This window comes from Rhincodon typus, chromosome 10, assembly GCF_021869965.1.
Source record: "Rhincodon typus isolate 14 chromosome 10, sRhiTyp1.1, whole genome shotgun sequence".
Classification (NCBI taxonomy): Eukaryota; Metazoa; Chordata; class Chondrichthyes; order Orectolobiformes; family Rhincodontidae; genus Rhincodon; species Rhincodon typus.
In genome coordinates, this window is record NC_063341.1 from 77,606,594 (window position 1) to 77,626,640 (window position 20,047).

The 20,047-nt window shown below is 43.3% G+C and overlaps 1 protein-coding gene across 3 annotated transcripts in view; it reads right to left on the reverse strand.

Moving 5' to 3' along the window:
- Window positions 1–20,047, reverse strand: part of LOC109922856 (mucolipin-3-like) — a 50,282-nt gene that overhangs the window by 14,137 nt on the left and 16,098 nt on the right. For all 3 annotated transcript variants that reach the window (XM_048602486.1, XM_020522889.2, XM_048602485.1), the window contains 6 exons: window positions 17,161–17,314; window positions 12,704–12,788; window positions 12,531–12,627; window positions 9,244–9,343; window positions 2,246–2,358; window positions 2,000–2,149 (listed from right to left, as the gene is read on the reverse strand). In XM_048602486.1, the coding sequence (XP_048458443.1) occupies window positions 2,000–2,149; window positions 2,246–2,358; window positions 9,244–9,343; window positions 12,531–12,627; window positions 12,704–12,788; window positions 17,161–17,314 (699 nt within the window). The remainder of the gene's footprint in view (window positions 1–1,999; window positions 2,150–2,245; window positions 2,359–9,243; window positions 9,344–12,530; window positions 12,628–12,703; window positions 12,789–17,160; window positions 17,315–20,047) is intronic.

Consider the following 20,047-nt stretch of genomic DNA (forward strand, 5'->3'; position numbering starts at 1 on the left):
CTGGGATAACACATCCATAATAGCACAAGCCAAACAGAGACATGCCAGGGAATTCCTGGAGACCTGGCATTCCAACTGGAACTCCATCAACAAACACATTGAACTGGACCTGGTATACAAACCACCGAAAAGCACAACTGAAAGTAATGCCAACCACCCCAGCAAACCGAGGCATATAAATAGCAAATGGGACAGAGCACCAACGCTTCACCGGAAGCACACTGGCGATGTTACCCAGGAGGGTAACAAAACATCTGCGATCAAATACACCGGCTCAGCGAACAAGTCTGCAACCTCGTCACAACCCGAGCTCCAAATCTTCTCAAAAACTTCAATCACAACCAGTTCAGCCATTAGAATGGTTCAAAGGGCCATTTGGCCTACGACTGCTACTATTTTATATGTTTACAAACGCAGCAAGTGAGGACCTGGAAATTAACACCTGGGAGGGGATTCAGTTGTGACTTTCCAAAAGGAATTGGTTGAAAAAGGAGAAATTTCTAAGACAGTAGAGACAGGCAGAGACAAGAGGGCATGTCCAAAGAGAGGTGGGGATTTAATTGCAAAGGACTTTCAAAGAAACAGGAGATGCACGAGTCAAATAGCCAGTTCAAACTTCAACTGGGTAGATAGCAGCTGTCTGCTGAGTTCATTTCCAATGTCAATAAGCCACGAGATTTTATACAAGTGACAGCTCCTCAACAGGAGATTAATCCTCTCAACTGGGACTGGTGTTAACAGCACATCCACTGCTGCAACACACCTCTTCTCTCAGATTTGAAAATCCAAGTTAGCAAATACCTTAACAATAACTTCTGGGGGTGTGGGGTGTCGGAGGGGTTTAGTTAGCTGGACAGCTAGTTTACAATGCAGAGCGATGCCAACAGAGTGGGTTAAATTTTGTATTCCCACACAGGCTGAGATTACCATAAAAGGTCTCTGCTTCCCAACCGCTCCCCTCACCCAAGGCATGGTGACCCTCAGGTTAAACCACAACCAGTTATTTCTCTCCCCCATTACTGCACCATCCCCAATTACCAAATCACCCTGGGGTGAGGGTGTGAGTAAATTGCGGAAGTGAGGGGCTGGGAAAATTGCATCTGTATTCTCTGGAGTTTAGAAGAATGAGAGAGAGGCTGTAACTAAAACATTCAAGATTCTGAAGGGACCAATTACTGCAGACGCCAGAATCTGTACTAAAAACAAAAAATGTTGGAAATCACAGTGGGTCAGACAGAGAGAGAGAGCAAGCTTACGTTTCAAGTCTAGATGACTCTTCACAGCTGACCTGAAGTGTCCATCTAGATTTGAAATGTAAGATTCTGAAGGAGTTTGACAGGATAGACCCTGGCAGATGGTTCTTCCAAGCTGAGGAAGCTAAAACACGGTCAGCGCTTTCAGAATAAGCAGATCATTCAGGACCAGAACAAGGTGAAAGTTCTTCACCCAAGGGGATTGTGTAGGATTGTCTACATCCCATTGTTCTCTGTCAAGGGACAGACAGATCTTTGGTCTCAAAGAATTATAGGAAGTGGGTGGTCTTATTGTGTGGTTTAATGCCACCTTGACTTTGAGTCTAAGACTGAACGCTGGAGGAGAAGACAGAAATCAAGAATGGTTTTCAGGTTTAAAATTGAATGCATCATTATTTATGAACCTTAAAGCCAAATACTACAATATCAGTTACTCACATACCAAGCTTTGATTTTATAACTACAGTAGGCTAGGACTGATCTCCCTTCATACGTTCATGTCCATGTACTCTTACGTAACAGAGTCTCAACTCTGCACTCTGTGTTATTTATCCTCAGTGATGCGCAGAAAGTTGCTCCAGGGTCCTGCTGCCTTTTGTGTGTGGGCTGCAAAGTGGAGGCAGGTCCGATGAGCAGCAATGATCATATTAATCAGAGGAGCAGGCACAAGGGACAACGTGACCCAGACTTGCTTCCTAGGTTCTCATGTTCAAACATCTGGCTGGATCCTTGTTCTTGTCCCTTACCTTAGCCTCAATTTCCATTTTTAGGATCGATCCAATAACGGTCAGCAAGTCACTAATGATGATCAAGATGTACCAGCCGTTAACGAACTCCATGCGATCAGACCACGCCACATTTTTATTGTAGTGGAACAAGAAGAAGTCAACAAACTCCTGGACGATAAAGAGCGGCAGCAGTTACTGAGCAGCGTGCTTTTTTCCAACAGAAAAGCACTAAAACAAACCATCCTTATTCAGCCCCATACATACGTGCTGCAGCTTTATTCCATTGATAACAGATCGGGTGCAGAGAATTAGCGAGCTCAAACATATCACAACAATAAAGGCATCAAACACCATCATGTAGTGAGTGTTTCTTTGTACTTTGAGAAAGAAAGAAATGCAAATTTAAAACAAAGCAAATCACAGCTAAAATTCCAGTCATTAGTTCAAAAAGACATTTTAAACCTACAGCTGTTGATGGAAAAGGGTCAGAAATCACAACACCAGGTTATAGTTCAACAGGTTTATTTGAAAACTATAACCTGGCATTGTGCGTTTTCTGACCTTGTCCACCCCAGTCCAACACCAGCCCCTCGTCATAGCTACTGTTGATGGAAGGCAGGTATGACACTCCATCTAGTGGGTCAGGTATGTATTTTACAACAAGCATATTTGATGGCAAAATGGTTAAGTTATGAGAGCTTGGAACATGTTTTTCCAATTCATTCAGGTGATGTGGTCATTACTGGCCAGGCTGTTGTTTATTGCCCATCCCTAATTGCCCAGAGGGCAGCTAAGAGTCACCCACATTGCTGTGGGTGGAATCATAATCAATTGCTCACTTTACGCACTATGCAAGAAGGGACCACATGTCAAACTCTGCATGTGATACCAAACTGAGGTGAGGGTCATTTATTTAAATAAAAGAGTTGCCCTCATATAGAAAGAATATATTAAACTAGAAAAAGTGCAGAAAAGATTTACGAGGATGCTACCGGAACTGGAAGGTTTGAGTTATAAAGGAGAGGCTGGCTAGGCCAAGACTTTTATGAATAAGATAGATAGCAGTCAGCTTTTCCCCATGGTAGGGGAGTCGAAAGCTAGAGGTCATAAGTTTAAGGTGAGAGGCGAGAGATACAAAAGGGTCCAGAGAAGCAACTTTTTCCACACAGATGGTGCCGAGTGTCTGGAATGAGCTGCCACAGATATGGTGGAGGTAAGTACAATTTCATCATTAAAGAACCATTAAAACAGGTACACGGATGGGACGGGTATGGAGGGATATGGACCAAATGCAAGCAAGTGGGACTAGTTTAATTGTGAAAACTGGGCACCATGGCCAAGTTGGGCCAAAGGGCCTGTTTCCATGCTATAAACCTTTGACTCTAAGAAGGGGAATATTGACGAATGAACAATTTAAGATTAGTCATGGCATATATTATAAGAGCAGGGAAGTTACGTTGGAGCTATACAGGACTTTGGTGAGGCCACAGCTGGAGTCGTGCACACAGTTCTAGTCATCACACTATAGGAAGGATGTGATTGCACTGGAGAAGGTGCAGAGGAGGTTCACCAGGATGATTCCAGGGATGGAACATTTCAGCGACGAAGAGAGGCTGGATAAGCTCATGTTGTTTTCTTTAGAGCAGGGGAAATGCGATGGGGTGTATAAGATTAAGAGGGGGATGGACATGGTGTTCCCCTTAGCTGAAGGGTCAATAACAAAAGGGCACAATATTAGGGCGAATGGCAGGAGGGTTAGAGGGGATTTGAGGGAAAAGCCTTTTCACCCAAAGGGTGGTGGGGGTCTGGAATGCACTGCCTGGGAGTGGAGTTGAGGCAGGAAACCTCAACGTTTCAAAAAAAAAAGTGCTTGGATGAGCACTTGAGATGTCATAACATTCAAGGCTTTGGGCCTAGTGCTGGATAATGGGACTAGTGTAGACTTAGAGTAGCTTTTTAAAAATCGGTGAAGACTCACAGGGCCAGAAAACCTTTTCTGTCCTGTATGGTTTCAGAATCGTATAATGTAGTAGTCAGAATCACATCAGGTGTGAGGCAATATATTCTAGTTGAAACAAAACACAAGCAGTAATTCTGTGGCCAGTGAAAGCAGTTGCTTTGAAAAAGCAGAGGGATTTGGGAAATTGATTTTGATTCGATTTATTATTGTCACATGTACCTAGGTATAGAGAAAAGTTTTGTTTGGTGTGCAGTGCAGGCAGATCATACTGTACAAAGTGCAAGAGGGTAATAGAACAGGGCAAGGAATACGATGTTACAGCTGCAGAAAAAAAATGCACAAAGAGCGAGATCAACATTAAATTTGAGAGGTCTATTCAGAAGACTAATAACAGCAGGGAAGAAGCTGTTGATATGTGTGTTTAAGCTTTTGAACCTTCTGCCTGACAGAAGAGGTTGGAAGAGATTATAACTAGGGTGGGAGGGATCTTTGATCATGTTGGCTGCCTTCCTGAGGCAGTGGGAAATATAAATGGGGTCAATGGATGGAAGGCTGGCTTGTGTATTGGACTGGGCTGTGCTCATAACATTGTATTTTCTTACATTTTCATTTTGAGGTTCCAGAGACATCTCATGTGCTGTCACAATCCATTGGCACCATACTACCTTCCCATTCTGTACATTAATGGGGTAGGCTAGTGTAGTGTCACCTTACTGAATTACAAATACCTGGACTCTCAAACCAGACAACACAAATTCAAATCCTGCAGCAATTTGAGAATCCAAATCAGATTGAGTCTGTTTTCAGTGGAAGAGACCTTGAAGGTACAGATTAGAATGGTAGAACTATTTAGCACCAAAGACTTATCCACTCAGCCCAGGAATAACTTCCCTTTCAAGTATTAGTAAAAACCCAAATAACATGCTTCAGGGAAAGAAACTTTCCTTCCTTGCCCAGTCTGGAACATTTCGCTCCATGCCACTCACTCATGCCTTCCTTACCTTAAGACTTGACTGTTCCAACATATTCCTGGCTGCTTTCCCACATTCAACCATCCATAACATTTGAGATTATCCAGAAGTCTCCTGTCAGTGCCCCAACTCACTAAGTCCCATTCCCCTACCATCCCTAAGCTGCTGATATCCAAATCCCCTAAGAGCCTCAAACCCAGTCTTCTCTGGAGTCTCCTTCAGCCACACAACACAGGGTATCTGCACTAGTCTATTCCAGGCTTCTTGTTGTCACGGTCCTAGCTCATGTTATTTACTGGATAAGTCAGATCCCAGATGGAAATTTGGCTTGACAGATCGCATCTTGCTTTGGTTTTGATTTTGATTTTAATGGGTGGTCTCTCAGTGAGAGAGAAGCAATGTTGCTCATTTCGTTTTCACAATAAAACAGAAATTTATCAAAAGAAATGAAGGCGAATAAATTGATTAGCTTATTTATTTTATGAACACAAATTCAAAGAGTTCTAAACACAAAGTGACAGTACAGTCCCATTAGCCTCAAAACATTCCCCCAAGTTTAAAAAAATCCCCTATACAGTATCCAACAGCAAACTTGTTGCAGTACAATACCAGAATCCCTTTCCCTAATGCCTTGATAGTCACAGTTACCGCAAGCCTAACTCCGAGACTGAAACCTCTGATATTGTTTATTCTTGAAGTTGCCATAGCAAACTGAGCTTCAAGTCCTCATCAGGATTGGAGACCCAGACTGGGAGCATTGAGATATCTCTAGTTTACGATATTCTCCGCTCCTCAGGAGCACTGCTCTATACAAGAGTCACCGCATAGGGTCTTCACAGAATTGCCCAAGCCAATATTAAATAAACTGAAAAAAGTCTCTCCCTCACTACTGTGTTTCCCTTGAACTAAAAAAAAACTTCCAATCCAGCAATTTCAAACAAATAAATCTTGAGGTGCAGTTGTCCATCTTACTAGAACATAGAACAGTATAGCACAGTACAGACCCTTCAGCCCACAATGTTGTGCTGCCCTATTATCCTACTAAGGTCAATCTACCCTGCATACCCTATGTTTCACTATCCTCCATGTGCCTATCTGAGAATCACTTAGAAGTCTCTAAATCTATGGACCATAAAATTCTAGAAGTCCCAGGTGATTGCAAAACTGCCAACGTAATGCTCTTATTCAAAAAAATGAAGGAGACAAAGAATAGGTAACTATAGGCCAGTTAGCATAACATCTATTATTGGAAATTTAGTCAATTATAAAAGGATGTATCAGCAAAGCATTTAGAAATACATTATATGATCAAACGGACTCAGGCTTGCAGATTCGGGAAGACAAAACCTGAAATTTACTCGAATTTTTTGAGGACGTAACAAGCAGAATAGATAAAGGGGAAGCAGTGGATGTGATACATTTGGATTTTCAGGAGACATTTAATAAGGTATCTTATTAATGGTCTAATGTGTTATAACAGCCCATGGTGATGGAGATAGTAAAGTCACTATGGCCCCTATGCTTTAACCTGAGGGTCATCACATCTCAGGCGAGGGGAGAGAATCAAACAGAGAGTTTGTGGTAAACTCGTGGTAAACTCATGGTAAACTCAGGTGATGCAGGAATTGAACTCCACACCGTTGGTGTTACTCTGCATCACAAACAATTCAACCAACTGAACTCCCAGGAGGTAACACATTAGCATGGATAGAGGTTTGGCTAACTAAGAGAAGAGAGAGCTGGGATAATTGGGACGGACTGGCATTTTTCAGAGTGGCAACCTGTAACTAGTGGAATGCCACAGGGATCAGTGCAGAGGCCACAATTATTTCAATTAAAAATTAAATTAATGACTCTGATGAGGAAAGTGAATGTATTATAGCCAGTTTGAGGATGATATGAAATTGGATGGGAAGACAAGTGGTGGCAATGACTCAGAGCCTGCAGAGGGATATAGTTATCGGTGGTCCCTTGCAGACAAGTGTGCTGCTCTTCCACTCTCGGGGTGAGTCCATCAGTGGTTGTACACACTTCCATTTTCTCCCAGATGGCAAGTCACGAGGAGCTCAGCGCCTTTCCGGATGCTCCTCCTCCACTTTGCATAGTCTTGGATGAGTAATTCCCAGGTGCCTGTGGGAATGTCGTACTTTGCCAGTAAGGCCTTGAGGGTATCACTGAAGCGTTTCCTCTGTTCCCCAGGGCATACCACCTGTGTCGGAGCTGGAGTACCTGCTTGGGGAGTCTCGTGTGGGTCATGCGGATGATGTGTCCAGCCCATCAAGGGCAGTCAGTGCCTCAATGCTGGGAACGTTGGCCTGGTCGAGGTCACCAGTGTTGCTGCATCTGTCTTCCCAGTGGATTCACAGGATCATGTGCAGGCAGCATTGGTGATCCTGCTGTAGCACCTCGAGGTGTCTGCTGTAGACAGTCCACATCTCAGAGTTTTATAGGAGGGCGGGAACCATCACAGCTCTGTGTGTACCACCATCTTGGTGTTGGATCTGATGTTGTTGTTCTCAAACATCCCTTTCCTCAGGAAGGTGAAGGCTACGCTAGCACACAGGAGGCAGTGCTGGATCTCTTCATCAATAGATGCTTTGACCACAGGACAACTTCCAAGGTCTTGAGGGATTATAGACAGGTTAAATGAATAGGCAACACCTTGACAGGTGGAATATAAACATAGGAAAACACCTTGTGCATTTCAGAAGGAAAGGTAGAGGAGCTGAATATTAATTAAGGAGAATGACTGCAGAAAGCCACAGCATGGGATTTGGGATTCTTCATGCATAAAGTCATAACAAGGTTCAGCTGATAATAGGGAAGGCAAATTAAATGTTTGCCTTTATTTCAAAATGAATGGAGCATAAAAATAGGGAAGTCTCACTAAAACTATAACAAGCACTTACCATACCACAGCTGGAATGAGAGACTAGTTTTGGGTCTCTTATCTAAGGAATGATATACAGCATCTGGGGCAGTTCAGAGAAGGCTCACTCAGCTGATCCCGGTTATGGAAGGATCCTCCTATGGGATGAGTTTAGAAGGAAAGGTGACTTTATTGAAACATACAAGGTTCTTAGAGGACCTGATAGGGTAACTGTGGAAAGGTTGTTTCCCCCTGTGGGACTGTCTAGGGCCAGATGGCATCATCTCAGAGTAAGGGGTCACTCATTCAGACAGAGATGAAGATGAGTTTCTTCTCTTAGAGGGTAGTGAATCTGTGGATTTTTTTCTCTTTTTACTTCAGAGGCTATAGCAGCAGAATTGTTAAGTATATTCAAAGCTGAGATAGACAGATCTTTAATAGAAAAAGAAAGGAATCAAGGACAAGAAAGTGGAGTTGAGGATTATCAGATCAGCCATGATCTCATTGAATGTACAGCAGATTTGACAGACTGAATGGCCTACATCTGCTCTCATGGTCTAACCCATTAGGATACCAAAGTAGCTCTCTGAAACTGTTGGTAATGAAATCATCATGGCTACAGAAATACTAACAAGCTATTTTATTAACTTAAAAACACAAAACACATGGGTTACTAACTCAAAATTTAAAACCCAAACTTATTTCAAATTAGTGATTAAAAGTAGGCATAAATCCAAAAATTATATCTCATTGTGTATCCTTGATTTTAATCACTCCTCCACAAGTTATGTACTTTCAGTTGCCTAGGCCCCACGCTCTCAAATATTCACCATAAATCTCTCATCTCTCTCCTCCTTTTAACAAAAAAAGGGTCTCACAAAACTTACATCTCTGACCAAGCTTTTGGTGACTTGACCTTAATATCTCATTATTTGGCCTAGTACCACATTTTATAATATGGCTGTAAAACACTTTGAGACATCAGATTATGTTAAAGGCACAATATAAATACAGCATTGTCATTGATAATGAATCCTGCAGTTGTATAGCAAGACGCTCCATTGCACCAAAATCACTACAGAATATCTCAAACAGCACTCCGGATGTACTTTGACCACAAGGACTGCAGTGGTTTGCTACCACCTTCTCAATAGCTATTAGGGGTGGGCAATAAATATCAGCAATATTCACATACAGAAATGAGTAAACATTAAAGAAATACCCATTAGGCACAGGAAGAAACTGGATAATCAGCAGTGGCCTTACACAAAGAACTAGAAGCAGGAGTAGGCCATTCAGGCCTTGAGACTGCTCTGCGATCATGGCTGATCTCATCTCAGCTTCAACTCCACTTTCCTACCCACTCTCTTTATTAAGAGGCCAGGAACAACTTGTTTCAACACATTGGATTCAGTAAAGGACAAGTTTTCTCTCAACAGTGAGGAAAGTGAAATATACATACTGCCCCCAGTTACATGCCAGCGTTTACATTCCCGAATGGAAACATCATTCTCCAAGTTAATTTGAATTCTTCCACTGTGCGCTTTATTGTCAAAGGTAATCTACAAGACAAAAAGAACAATGTCTGAATGATTAGACCAATGCCTTTCAAGATAGATGGATGATTGGTTCTTGTATTGCTTTTCCAATTGGCACAGTGGTTAGCACTGCTGCCTCACAGCATCAGGGACCCGGGTTCAATTCCACCCTCAGGTGACTGTCTGTGTGGAGTTTGCACGTTCTCCCAGTGTCTGTGTGGGTTTCCTCCGGGTGCTCTGCTTTCCTCCCACAGTCCAAAGATGTGCAGGCTAGGTGGATTGGCCATGCTCAATTGCCTCATAGTGTTCAAGGATGTGTAGATTAGGTGGGTTATAGGGGGATGGGTCTGGGTAGGACGTCCGAGAGTTGGTGTGGACTTGTTGGGCCGAAGGGTCTGTTTCCACACTGTAGGGATTCTATGATAAGTCATTAAATTGCAGGGTCCCTTCATACAACATCCCTCACCTCCATCCAGCTTGCTTCTTCTGCACACATCACCCAATCTGACACAAGCCATATGTCTATCAGTGAAATTGAAGATCTTCAAACAATGAAGACTTTTTGATACCCAAAAGCTTTCTGCTTTGTCTGCCTGAAATTGTTGAGCCCAAGTTTTGTAATATTAGGGAAGGTAAAGTCACCATATGGATCTACTGGACTCGTAGGGCTACTCTCTCATTAGAGCTACATGACTGAAGGAGGTTTAGAACATAGAACATAGAACATAGAACGGTACAACACAGTACAGAACCTTCGGGCCACAATGTTGTGCCGAACTTTTACCCTAATCCTAAGGTCTATCTAACCTCCACCCCTATCTTATACTATCATCCATATGCCTATCTAATAGCCACTTAAATGCCCCTAATGAGGCCGACTCCACTACCCTCTCCGGCAATGCATTCCACGCCCCTACCACTCTCTGAGTAAAGAGCCTACCTCTGATGTCTCCCCTGTATCTACCTCAACTCACTTTAAAACTATGCCCCCTCGTAATAGCTACCTCCACCCTAGGAAAAAAGTCCACTTTATCTATACCTCTGATCATTTTGTACACCTCTATCAAGTCACTTCTCATCCTTCATCGCTCTAAAGAGAAAAGCCATAGCTCTCTCAACCTTTCCTCATAAGACCTTCCCTCCATTCCAGGCAACATCCTGGTAAATCTCCTCTGCACCTTTTCCAACGCTTCCATATCTTTCCTGTAATGAGGCGACCAGAACTGGACACAATATTCCAGATGTGGCCGAACCAGGCTTTTGTATAGCTGGAGCATAACTTCACGGCTCTTGAACTCAATCCCTCTATTAATGAAAGCTAACACACCATAGGCCTTCTTAACAACTCTATCCACCTGGGTGGCAGCTTTCCGGGCACTGTGGACATGAACCCCAAGATCCCTCTGCTCCTCCACACTGCCAAGAATCTTTCCGTTAACCCTGTCTTCTGCTTTCAAGTTTGTCCTTCCAAAATGAATCACCTCACACTTTTCAGGGTTAAACTCCATCTGCCACTTCTCAGCCCAGCTCTGCATCCCATCAATGTCCCTTTGTAACCTAGAACCTAGAACAGCCCTCCGCACTATCCACAACTCAACCCACCTTCGTATCGTCTGCGAACTTGCTAATCCACCCTTCCACTCCTTCATCCAAATCATTTACAAAAATCACAAATAGTAGAGGACCCAGAACAGATCCTTGTGGTACACCACTCGTAACTGAGCACCATGTTGAATATTTTCCGTCCACTACCACCCTTTGTCTTCTAAGGGTCAGCCAATTCTGAATCCAATCTGCCACATTTCCCCCATCCCATGCCTCCTTACCTTCTGCATGAGCCTAACATGGGGAACCTTATCAAACGCCTTACTTAAATCCATGTATACCACATCCCTGACAACATCGTTTAACCTAAGGATCACGACTTGAAAATATATCACCGTTTCTTCAGTGTCGCTGGGTCAAAATCCTGGAACTCCTTCCCTAAGGGCATTGTGGATCAACCCACAGCACATGGCCTGCAGCGATTCAAGAAGGCAGATCAGCACCACCTTGTCTCAACTAGGGTCAGGCAATAAATGCTGGCCAACCCGTGGTGCCTATATCAGACTACAAGAGCAGAGATGTTCTGCTGGGGGTGTACAAGGCAGTGGCCAGACTGCATTAGGAATACTGAGAACATTTTGGGCCCCGTATCTAAGAAGGATATGCTAGCCTTGGAGGGGTTCCAGGGGAGATTTACAAGAATGATCCCTGGGATAGAGGGCTTGTCATCATGTGTGGAGCAGTTGAGGACTCTGGGCAGAGTTTAGAAGGATGATGGAGGATCCAATTGAAACTTAGAGTACTGAGGGCCTAGATAGAGTGGATGTAGAGAAGATTTCCACTACTGAGAGAGACTAGGACCACAGGGCACTGCCTCAGAGCGAAGGGATGTCCCTTTAGCATGGAAGAGCAGAGAAATTTCTTTCAGCAGAGGGTGGTGAATCTGTGGAACTTATTTCCACAGAAGGCTGTGGAGGTCAAGCCATTGAGTGTATTTAAGACAGAGATGGGTAGTTTCTTGATTAGTAAGGGGATCAAGGCTTACGGGGAGAAGGTAAGAGAATGGGGTTGACAAACAGTCCAGTCACAATTGAACGGTGGAGCAGTTCTGATGGGCTGAACGGCCTAATTCTGTTTCTCTATCATATGTTAACATTAAAAGCATTATACGATTCAGAGCTGATCTGGGAAAAGCATCCTACCACAAAGACACTCACTAGTGTAACCATTTCTGTGGAAATGAGCCTTCACATTAAACTGACATGCATTCTTTTGCTGCAGAGTTCAAATCTAGATTTACAGATTGAGAGAGACATGTGCAATATGACTTTGACCTCAGCAAACACCAAAATTCTTGCTTCAAGCCCAAGGAAAGAATTGTCCTAGGCCCATGAGTAGAGACAAAAGGTGGAAACTCCATTCAGTTTTGTTTAAATTTGACAAGATTCCTGGCTTTTAGAGAATAATTTCCACTTTGCCCAAAAATACAGATAAATGAGGAGATGAAGAAGTGTCACTGGACTTGAAACGTCAACTGTTTCTCTCCCCACAGATGCTGCCAGACCTGATGCGTTTCTCCGGCAATTTCTTCTTTTGTTTCAGATTTCCAGCACCTGTAGTACTTTGTTTTATTTGATAACGCAGATAAAACAGACAAGCCACTTACTGTGACAGAAAAATCATAACAGTCTGGCAGCTCATGACGACGAATTGTTTGTAGATTAATCGCCTTCAGTGTGAACTGAACCTGAACCATCACGAGCCTATCACAGAGAAAGAAACATGTTAAAAAAATACAGAGACAAGTTCATTCCAAAAGTCAGATGTAAAGAAGTTCACCTGTGAAAATGCAACGTCAAGTTCAGCTTATTGTCTGCTGCGTGCCCACTGGACAGGGGTAGTACTGGTTCCATGTCAAAGCATTCTGCGTGACAGAGAGGATTACTGCAGCCTTCATATTCAGTCAGGCTTTGACATTAATGAAAATATGAAGACAATGGATAAAGGATTGACTTCATTACTTCCCACAACCCAAAGCAATGATATCTTGCTACTCCACAAATTACATCTTACTTGGTTTATGCTCATTGACAAAAGAAATAGTTGGCCTGAAACAAAAACAGAAATTGCTGGAGAAACTCAGCAGGTCTGGCAGCATCTGTGGAGAGAAATCAGAGTTAACTTCGGGGTCCAAACGGGGAAGTCCAAACTTCCTCAAAACGGACCCGAAACATTAACTCTGATTTCTCTCCACAGATGCTGCCAGACTTGCCGAGTTTCTCCAGCATCCACAGTTCTTTCAGTTTTTAAATAGTTGACCAGGACAGGATAGGTAGCTGATGGAGGGAAAACATTCTCGGTTTTCCTACAAATGGTGAAAAAGGCTGTGGACAGATGGGAGTCATATTGTAACAGCAATGCCATGTCATACACATCTCAAACACGGTGTACACTTTTATTCTCCTTACTTAAGGGTGTAATGCTATGGAAGTGATTCAAAGGAAGTTTAATAAATTGATATCAAGACAATTTGCTGGAGAAACTCAGCAGGACTAGCAGCATCTGTGGAGAGAGAAAGAGAGTTAATGTTTTGAGTCCAAGAGGACTCTTCTGGACTTGAATCGTTAACTCAGTTTCTCTCTCCGCAGATGCTGCCAGACCTGCTGAGTTTTCCAGCAATTTCTGTTTTTGTTTCAGATTTCCAGAATCAGCAGGTTTTTTTTTCTGTTTCCTTTTCTAGATGGATACCTGCAATGAGTGGGTTCTCTTATGGGGAATGGTTGGACAGACTGGGCTTGTTTGAACTGGGGTTTAGGTGAGTGAGGGGTGACCTGATTGAAGTGTATCAGATCCTGAATGGTCTTAACCATATGGATGTGGGAAGGCTGCTTCTGCTGGTGGGTCAGTCCAGAACCAGTACCATAGTTAAAATTTATGGGCCATCCTTTCATGATAGAGATGAGGAGAAATGTTTTCTCTCAGAGGGTTGTATGACTTTGGAACTCTCTGACTCCGGACGGTGCATCACAAAATATTTTTGAAGGTGGACACCAACAGACTCTCATTAGGCAAGGGAATCAGAGGTCATAGAGTCATAGAGCTGTACAGCACGGAAACAGACCCTTCGGTCCAACTTGTCCTTGCCGACCAGATATCCTAAATTAGTCTAGTCCCATTTGCCAGCATTTGGCCCATATCCCTCTAAACCCTTCCTATTCATATACCCATCCAGATGCCTTCTAAATGTTGTAATTGTACCAGCCTCCACCACGTCCTCTGGCAGCTCATTCCATTACCACCCTCTGTGAAAAAATTGCTCCTTAGGTTGCTTCTAAATCTTTCTCCTCCCACCTTAAACCTATGCCCTCTAGTTTTGGACTCCCCTACCCTTGCTATTCTCCCTATCCAGGCCCCTCAATTTTATAAAATTCTATAAGGTCACCCCTCAGCCTCCAACGCTCCAGGGAAAACAGCCCCAGGCTATTCAGTCTCTGGATAGCTCAAACCATTCAACTCTGGCAACGTCCTTGTAAATCTTTCCTGAACTCTTTCAAGTTTCTCAACATCCTTCCTAAAGCAAGGAGACCCGAACTGAATACAGTATTCCCATAGTGGCCCCACCAATGTCCTGTATAGCCGCAACATGACTTCCCAACTCCTATACTCAATGCACTGACTAATAAAGACAAGCGTACCAAATGCCTTCTTCACTATCCTGTCTACCTGGGACTCCACTTTCAAAGAACTATGAACCTGCACTCCAAGGTCTCTTTGTTCAGCAACACTCCCCAGGACCTTGCCATTAAGTGGATAAGTCCTGCCCCGACTTGCCTTTCTAAAACACAGCTCCTCACATTTACCTGAATTCAGTTCCATATGCCACTCCTCAGCCCAGTGGCCCATCTGGTCAATGTCACATTGTACTCTGAGGTAACCTTCTTCGCTGTCCACTACGCCTCCAGTTTTGGTGTCATGTGCAAACTTGCTAACCATACGTTCACATCCAAATCATTTATATAAAACAACGAAAAGCAGTGGAGCCAGCACCGATCCTTGTGGCACACTGCTTGGCACAGCGTTCCAGTCTGAAAACCATCACCCCACCACCCACCTCTGTCTCCTACCTTCGAGCCAGTTCTGTATCCAAACAGCTGGTTCTCCCCCTATTCTGTGTGCTCTAATCTTGCTAACCAGTCTACGATGTGTAACCTTATCAAATGCCTTACTGAAGTCCATATAGATCACACCCACCATTCTGTCCTCATCAATCCTCTTCATTACTTCGTCAAAAAACTCACTCAACTTAGTGAGACATGATTTCCCACGCACAAAGCCATGTTGATTAACCCTAATCAGTCCTTGCCTTTCCCTGTCCCTCAGGATTCCCTCCAACAACTTGCCTGCCACTGAGGTCATCAGGGATAGATGAAAATATGGAATTCAGAATATAAACAGATCAGCCATGATCTTATTGAATGATGGAGCAGGCTTGAGGGGCCAGATGACCTAATCTATTCTGAACTGTCTGTTAGTGTACAACATGCAGTTGAAGGGGCGACACTGCAGATTGGAAACAGAACCCAGATTTGACCAAATAGAGAAATAAAAGTTTAAAACTCTGCTTAACAATTCTTCCATTCAAAAGTGCCAGGAAGCCATTTCCCCCATCTGGAGCCTGGAGCCTGTAGCCCTATCGCTTAGGCCAGCACGGTGGCTCAGTGGTTAGCACTGCTGCCTCACAGCACCAGGGACCAGGGTTCAATTCCCCCCTCGGGGGACTGTGTGTGGAGTTTGCACATTCTCCCTGTGTCTGCATGGGTTTCCTCCAGGTGATCTGGTTTCCTCCCACAGTCCAAAGATGTGCAGGTTAGAGTGGATTGATTGTACTAAATTGCCTATAGTGTCCATGGATGTGTAGGCTAGGCAGGTTAGCCATGGGAGATTCAGGGCTACAGAGATAGGGTGGATCTGGTTAGGATGCTCTTTGAAGGGTTGGTGCAGATTCAATGGGCTGAATGGCCTATTTCCACACTGTTGGGATTCTATAATTCTTATGGTCTCAGAATAAAAAGGTGGTCGCTGAGACAAGGAGGAATTCCTTCACCCAAAACAAAACAAAACAAAAAGTTGTGAATTTTCAGAATTCTGGACCATAGAGAACAGGAATGCACAGTCATTCTATAAATTCATGATGGGAGATGGATAGATTCCAGGGCAAATTGAAAGTTTCACCACAATCTTACTGTATAGAGCAGGTGAGAAGGCAGAGATAGCCTATCCTGCTCTTAGTAAGAGCAATTTTCCAATTTAATGAACTCTCATGTGGAATTCCATTTCAGAAAGTGGGATGACCCTACAGTAAAGACGCAGGCTTTGGATGTACACAAGGATCTAGTTTGGGGTCAATGTACAGGTGAAAATTGTCCATTCGGATATTGGTGCTGCTAACAGCAGAGTAAACAGCAATCAACCTCTTCTTTGTCAGGGTCCAATGCTGGGGAAGGAACTTAGGAAGGAATGGATGGATGACAACATGCAATTGTGGCGTGACATTCACGAGTTCAGCAGTTGGTCACATGGACCAGGTTTGGTCTCATGACCCTCAAGTCCCCATTCCTCTCGAAATGAACAATCTCAGTCACTTCCAGTGACATGACATTCGCTGTTTTAACATGGGCAACTGCTCTATAGAAGCACAGACTTGGTTACACTGAATCAATGAGGCTCAAAGCCTAAATTCAGTCAATAGCAGGCCCCACATCTGGGGACAATACTCCCATACGCAGACCTGGAAACAGGCTTAAAAAGGAATTTCTGAAACAATCAGGACACTGCTGGAGAAACTCCGATCTGGCAGTGTCTGTGGAGAGAAATTAGTTAATGTTTCGAATTCCTCTACAGAAGGTTACTGAACTTGAAACATTAACTCTGCTACCTTTCCACTGCCAGACTTGCTGAGTTCCTCAAACAATTCCTGTTTGTTTGTTTGTTTCAGAATCTCCAGCATCCACTATTCTGTTTTTAATATCCTATAGGAATTTCCACTTTTTTGTTCAAAAATACCCTCTGGGGCTAGTCTCCATGGGAAAGTGCGTGTTATACATTATAATTGTTTTTATTTTAAAAAGACATCTCTTCTTGATACTCCTCATTGCAAAGATAAGGGAGGCAATGGTAATGTCACTGGACTTTTAACCCAAAACTCTCATTCTGGGGACATAAGCTTGAAATGTGCTCCCAGCCTCAGGCAAACCAAACACAACGACAATGTCTGAATGAAACTCTGACACACCTACCTGTCTCAATCTTTGGGTCAATGTTGAAGGATTCATTGCCAGGACTGACACTTCCCCGCTTATAAAAATACTGACAGACGGTCAGCGGTGTTAAATCCGTCCCTCTCCTCTCATAGGCATGATTGCCAACTGAGATCTTATGCAGCTGCACATACTAGAAGAGAAAAAAAATACCATTTGAGACAGAAACTAATATTTACAGCAAGAGGAGAAATTGATGCTAAATTCAGTGAGAATTTGCATCTCCAATGTAACAATAGAATCCCTACAGTGTGGATGCAGGCCATTTGGCCCATCGATTCCACACTGATCCTCTGAAAGAGCATCCCACCCAAACCCAGCCCACACCCCCGCACCCTATCCCTGCATTTCCCATGGCTAACCCACCTACCTTGCACATCCCTGGGTACTATGGGCAATTTAGCATGGCCAATCCACCTAATCTGCACATCTTTGTGACTGTGGGACGAAACTGGGTCACCTGGAGGAAACCCACGCAGACATGGGGAGAACATGCAAACTCCACACAGAGTCATCCGCGGGCAGAACTGAACCGGAGTCCTTGTCGCTGTGAGGCAGCAGTACTAACTTCTGAGCCACCGTGCCACCCTGTATGGGACTGTGATGGGAGTAATCATGGGCAGATTTTCTGCTGTTGAGAAATTGACTCCAAATTGTCTCCAGAACAATAGAATGTCACCTCCAGCTTTTCCCAAACTATAACAAACCCCTATTTCCTTTGACCAAGGTTTAAGTTACTCTTCAATGCTCAGAAAGCTTTTTGGATAACTGTGCTTAGGCTACACTTGGCGTAGTGTGCAGAGTACTGGTCTCCAGAGATTAGAGATGGTGCAAAAAAAAATTGTCATCGTGATATATAAAAACACAATGCAAACTGCCTATAGTGGGGTGTACTCTAAGGGAAAGGCTGAACCAGTTAGGACTCTACCTTCCTAAAATGTTGGCTGACGGCGTGACCAATACAGGATGGAATAATAGTTTGATCACTAGACAAGTAACTCAGAACCCCAGTCTAATTTTCTGGCGACACAGGTTTGAATCCCACCACAAGAGATGTGAAATTTGAATTCAATAAATAAAAAATCTGGAATTAAAAGCTGGTCCAATGCAACAATTGTTTGTTGAATGTCATGGAAATCTCATCTGGGTCATTAATGTCCTTCCAGGAAGGAACTCTGCCATCCTTACCTGATCTGAGCCCAAACCTGCAATGTGATTTATTCGTAATTGCCCTCTGAAATTGCGCTAGCAAGCCATTGGAAATTAAAGGTGCTGGCCTTGCCAGTGATAACCACATTGCAGGAAAAAAAAAGAGAATAAAGGGAAAAGAAGATTGGCATTATGTTACAATTTCAGCTGACAGTAATCCCAAACAGGTCAGATATGGCAAAATCATTACATTTTTGAACTGTGGTTTGAAAATGACAAAAAAAAACACTGCTGCTAAAAAGGGAGAATGTGCACAAAGTTGTTTGCAGCTTAGAGAAACAAGCGAAACTAAAATGTTGCATATAACGATTTGAGGAAATTGACTGCAGACAAATTGGCACCATTTGTGCTAGTTTCAGAAGGGCTCAGCATAGTAACAACCTTCTGATTGGTCCGGCTGCAGTTTAACACAGATCCTTTGAGGGAAATGCAAACAAACAGAAAAGAAAGGTCAACTCCAGAAGTTGGATGCATCAAAATCGCTGTGTCCCCTTTCTCTTTAAAAGTTATTCTCTCCAATTCTGTCAAAGAAGCAGGAAAACTGCACAGAAAAATGACAAAAATAAATCATTCTAAAATCCAAAGGACAAAAGACAGACCCCAGGTCCAAACAATGAACCGAACTAAAGACTGATCATTGACGTGCAGATAATGTGGCAAAGAACATAGGAACAGGTGGAGGCCATTCAGCCCATCAAATCTGCTCCATCATTCAATGCAATCAGAACGATCAGACTCTTCAATGCCTTTAACTCACTCCATCCATATAAGCCAGTACACTGTTAAAGAAACCTGTCAATCTCTACCTTAAACACACTCAAAAGGCACTCCACAGACCTCTGGTGTAGAATTCCAAACAGTTAAACAATTCATCAGCTCAGATTTAGAGGCATCCCTTTATTTTAAATGGCAGACCTTGGTTCTAGACTCAACCAGGGGAAACATCTTGCCAGCACCTACCCTGACTATCCTTCTAAGTATTTTCTGAGTTTCAATGAGATCACCTCTCATTCTTTTGAAACTCTGGAGAATACAGACCCAGTTTGTCTGATATCTCTCCATAGGACACAGTCTTGTCATCCTGGGAACAAGTCTGATCAACTCACTGCACTTCTCCTATGGCAATAATATCTTTCCTGAGATAAGGAGACCAAACCTGCAAACAGTACTCCAGGTTTGGTCTAACCAAGCTCCAAAACAAGTGAAGCAAGACTTCACCACTCCTGTGCTCAAAACCCCTTGCCATGAAAGTCGAACATTCCATTAGCTTTCCTACCAGCTTGCTGCAATGTTTGCCTTTAGTGAATTATCGAATAGGCACTACGTTGCTTTGTAAATCTATACGTTCCAACCTCTCACCATTGGAATACTCTGCACATCTGTTTCTCCTATCAAAGTGGATAGCTCACATTTTCCACATTATATTCCATCTGCCATGTTCCTACCCGTTCACTAAACCCATCCAAATACTCCTATAGCTGCTTTATATCTTCCTCACATCACACATTCTCACTTAGCTTTGTATTACATTTGGCCCCCACTTCCAAATCATTGAAACAGACTGTGAACTGCTGAAGATCAAGTACTGATCCTTGTGGTACCCCACTAGACACAGCCACTCAATGCCAGAATGATCCATTTATTCTCACTCTGGCTA